The 4,338-nt window shown below is 45.2% G+C and overlaps 1 protein-coding gene across 1 annotated transcript in view; it reads right to left on the bottom strand.

The window, feature by feature from the left end:
• Positions 1-1,167: 1,167 nt before the first annotated feature.
• Positions 1,168-4,338, bottom strand: part of NXPH3 (neurexophilin 3) — a 5,419-nt gene continuing 2,248 nt past the window's right edge. The window contains exon 2 of the mRNA XM_069064394.1: positions 1,168-3,112. Coding sequence (XP_068920495.1) covers positions 2,408-3,112 — 705 coding nt within the window. The 3' untranslated portion in view covers positions 1,168-2,407. The remainder of the gene's footprint in view (positions 3,113-4,338) is intronic.

The raw sequence follows: 4,338 nt of genomic DNA, 5'->3' as shown, positions 1-4,338 counted from the left end.
CTGACCATCTCCACCCTCCCTCACTCTAACACCCCATCCCCTGATTCCAGTCCACAGGCAGCATATCCTGGTTGTCTCCAAATGGAGTGTATGCTTGGCCAAACACCAGGGTCCTTTTCATCTCACCCAACCAGTAAAAATAATGTTGTCAGCTCATATTAGCATAGTTAAGGAAAGTGGAGTGTCCTGACGTCTGAATCCTTCAGACACCTGTTAAAGGAGCTTTGGCCTGGACTGGGTTTAGGGCAGCTCCCTGCAGCTTCTCTTTCCCATGTTGACCCCTGAAGCACCTCCCTCTCCTTGTTGGGGGCAGGGGTCAGAAGGTTGATGGGCAGCACTGGTTGCCTAGTAACCACACTCTTCCAGACCCTATTCTCTCATCTGCCACTGACAGGCAGTACTGGGTGGTTGGCTTCCTCCAGGTCACCCCTCACTGCCTGTTCCTTTGTTGACACATCCTTTGATTTCATACATCTCCTTTCAGAAAAAAATCTGATAGCACAAGCTCTTATGACTGCCTCTTAACTCCATTAGGCATCGATAGTTGCCTCCTTTGGAGAGTGTGGGAGGACTGGTGGTGGCAGGCAGAAACAATAATAATACAAAAATTAAGGAATAGTACTTTCAACATTTCAAATGCACTTTAGAATCACAGATTTTTCTAGAAACATGGAATGTCCAAATCTAGAAGTCCCTCAAAGCATCATCTCACATTAGAGATGAAGAAATCGGGAAGATTTTTTTTAAAAAAGGAAGCCAAGGTCATACAGCAATTCAGTAACAAAACTCATATCAGAAGTGAGGTTTCTTTCCATGAGTCTACCTTCCCTTCCCTCTGTCATACTACCTGAAGACTGCTTTTCTAAGGTTGCAGAAGAGGAAAGAACAGCACGAATTTCTCTTGATCTAATTGATCATGTAGCTATGCCAAATATCCTCAAAACAGCTCAGTGATCCTTGCTTAGCAATTCCTCTCCTTATCTGCACAACAGTGACTCTTGGAAGGATAGGAAGAATGAAGAAGGAATCCTGGAGCCTGCAGCTGGCCATCACCAAACATTGGTCAGGAGCTTTTTACTTCTGGGCTCCAAGACCAGAAATGCTGAGATGGACCAATTAGGGACAAGGAAAGGATGTGGGGATGGAGCTTGGGTAAAGCAAATGTCATTTCTCTCATTTACACAACTAAGATTCCCAAGTCCTGGGAATGCTTTATTCTCTGTTCCAAAAACATTATTCTGCAAACAGAAGTCAACATTCAAGGTAATTTTACAAGACATCCCCTTGCCCTCCCTTTCATCCCACCATAACCCTCCCCCACCCCCCAAATACAGACACCACAGAACATCTGAAACAGAGACCCAGTGTCCTCTGTCTCATTCAGCCTTGCTTCTTCTAAAGTAACTGGCAACCCCTTAGAGTCACCTTGGGTGGAGGAAGCAAAGGTTGCACAGGGGACTCAGGTGTTCTGTCTTCCCTCCCAAGCTTACTCCCTTGGGAAAACATACCCAATACAGGAGGAGGGGACTCAGGAGGCATTGGGGGCAGAAGAGGAGAGATCATTAACAGTACAATGTCTGAATGTCTTTCAGTCTATTCCTAGTGAACCTTTTGCTGGGATTAGAAGACTCTCTTCCCACTCCCTCAAAAAGCCTGTCCCATCAGAGTATTCCTTCTAATATTGTCTGAGAGTGGGAGGTAGGACCCCCTCAGGGATCCTTATTAGTAGGGAGAGTAGCTCTTAAAGATGAGGGGTGTGTGCGTGGGGGGTTCCTCCATTAACTGAGTTCTTGATGATTGATGGTTATTCCTCCCACTTCACTCTACTGACCTTCAAGGACTAGGTGCTGATAATTCTCAACCACCAGGATGGGTATTTGTTCTAATCCAAATTCATCTGCAGTGTTTCCACTCAGGCTGTTGGAAATGCTCTGTGACTGCAAACTCTGAAGATATGATCTCATATCTATCTCTTCTTGAGTACAGAGGCCAAGGAATTAAGGTTCTAGGTGCCTCTACATCACTTGATCCCTAGAGATATTTGACCCTAGAGCTTTGCCAGAGGCTTCCCCAACCCATCCCCTTAGACCCCTGGAACTCAGTGTCTACCCACAACTCAGTCTCTTGTGAGGCTTGGTTACGTAGAACCCATCCCTTTCAATTTCACATATTTAAGGTTGCTCAATAGCTCCCACTCCAAAACTTTCTTCCCTTTCCTTCTCTCTTGACTTTACTCTGATCATATCCCACAACTTTGCTTACACTCTCCCTTCCTGCCTGAAAATCCAGCCTCTTTCCCACCCCATGCCCCTTAAGTCTCCTCTTCCTCTGGTGGTACAATCCCCTTCAACCCTTGGTGGAGGGAGGGAAGGTCCCTGAAGGTCCTCCCCTCTTCCCACCCAGGTCATCACCCAGAAGGATAGTAGGGGGCATCACTATGGTAGTTGTAGTCTGGGCACACCTTCTGGACCAGCCTATAGTCTGTGCTGTAGAAGGCAATATAGATACAGATGACCTTGAAGGGCTTGGAGCAGTTCCAAGTAGCTGAGCTCTGTGTGTGGTCTCGGGAGCAGGTTTTGGCAGGATCATGAGTGCAGAGTGAGGTCCGCCGGCCCCGATCCACCTTCTCCCACTCTACCCGGCAATTGAAACTCTTAGATGCTTTGGCTTCAATGAAGATCTGCTGCTCTTGGTGGAACTCCACAGCCTTGCTGGGGGGCACTAGGCTGACTGAGATGTTCCCTTGGCCAGTGGCATTATGCTGGAAGTGGACACTGAAGGTACCATTGCCATGGTCCACAATCTTCCCTGTGACCAGTAGATTCAGTGCCACTGTCTTGATGTTGGAATAGAAGTCACCCCAGCCAAAGATTTTTTTCAGCTTGGCAGGAGATGTGGCACTATGGTGGGTATGGGCAGGGGGCTGTCCTGGATCCCCCCATGACTCCCCTGGTGGGGCCAACAGCCCAAGGAGTGTGGAGCTGGTAATCTGACGAGACTTGGGGGAGAGATGTCCCCGTTTCCGAGGCACCCGGGACCGAGGTTGTCCCTCAGCATCATCATGTTCAGGGTCATCAGAGCCATGGGGGGAGTCATCTTGACCACAGATAACCTGGGGAGTTGGGAGGAGAGAAAGGTGAGAGTCTGTCCATAGCAAACCTGAGTGGCCAAGTTCTTTCTAACTCCTCTTCCTCATTACTGACATGATTTCTGGTTCCTTTAGTCCCTCTCTCCCTTGAAGATATAGCTCAAGTGCCAATCTTCTACGTGAAACCTTTCTTCAGACCCCTAAAAGCTAGTGTCCTCCCCCTTCCAAGTTACCTTGTATTTAACTACTTCATATATATTAGTTTTGGTTTTAGGTTTTGTATATATTATATACATTTTATCCTATGTATTATACTTTATATGTACTTGTTGTCTCCCCCATTAGATTGTAAGTGCCCTGAAAGTAAGGGTTGTTTCATGCTTTGTACTTGTATCCCCAGTGCTTAGCACATTACCAGGTACACAGTAGGTACAATAAGTGCTTGTTGATTGATTGATCGATCAAAGGAGCACCCCCTCCTCCCTTCCACTGTAAACTCCTCATATGTAGAACATCTTCTGCCCTGAGCTGAATGTTGCTCTTGCTTGGTTCGTGTTCTCTTCTCCCTCCTCATACCCCCAATTCCCTACCCCTCTGTGGCACACAGAACACGGAACTTGGAGTCAGGAGAGATCTGGGTTTGAATTCCAGCTGGGACACTTACTAAAATATGTGACCAGAAACAAATCACTTACTTTTGCTAAGCTTGCTTCTCCATCAATAAAACAGAAATAATAATACTTACATTATTAAACTTAAGAGTTTATTGCAAGAAAGCACTTTGTAAATCTTAAAGCAGTATATATGAGGTTTTGCCACCATTATCATTGTCGTCATCATTATTTTGCCTTCAATTTGTACTCTTCTTCCTGAAATCTTACTAATGTAGAAGTAGTACAGCCCCAACTTGAAAGAATATGTTCAATCTGTATCAAGAGATCCTACTTGGAAACTGACGCCTAGACATTAAAAGGGTGGACAGTGGAATATCAACATGGACCAAACCACAAAGAGCTCTCTATAACTGGGGATGTATATGTATGTGTATATGTTTATATATGTACATATGTGTGTCTCTGTGTATGTATATATACATATATACATGTGTCAATAAAAATATTTACATATATAAAAGATATACACATAATCTATATAGAGAGATATCTATATCTGTATATGAAGAAAGAGGAGAGAGAGAGAGAAAGAGAGAGAGAGAGAGAGAGAAAGAGAGAGAGAGAGAGAGAGAGAGA

Source organism: Petaurus breviceps, unplaced genomic scaffold, assembly GCF_028583685.1.
Source record: "Petaurus breviceps papuanus isolate PSGF00001 unplaced genomic scaffold, PetGlider_PUasm1.0 90630, whole genome shotgun sequence".
Classification (NCBI taxonomy): domain Eukaryota; kingdom Metazoa; phylum Chordata; class Mammalia; order Diprotodontia; family Petauridae; genus Petaurus; species Petaurus breviceps.
The sequence above is the reverse complement of the archived record's forward strand: the minus strand, read 5'-3'. Positions and strand labels throughout refer to the sequence as shown.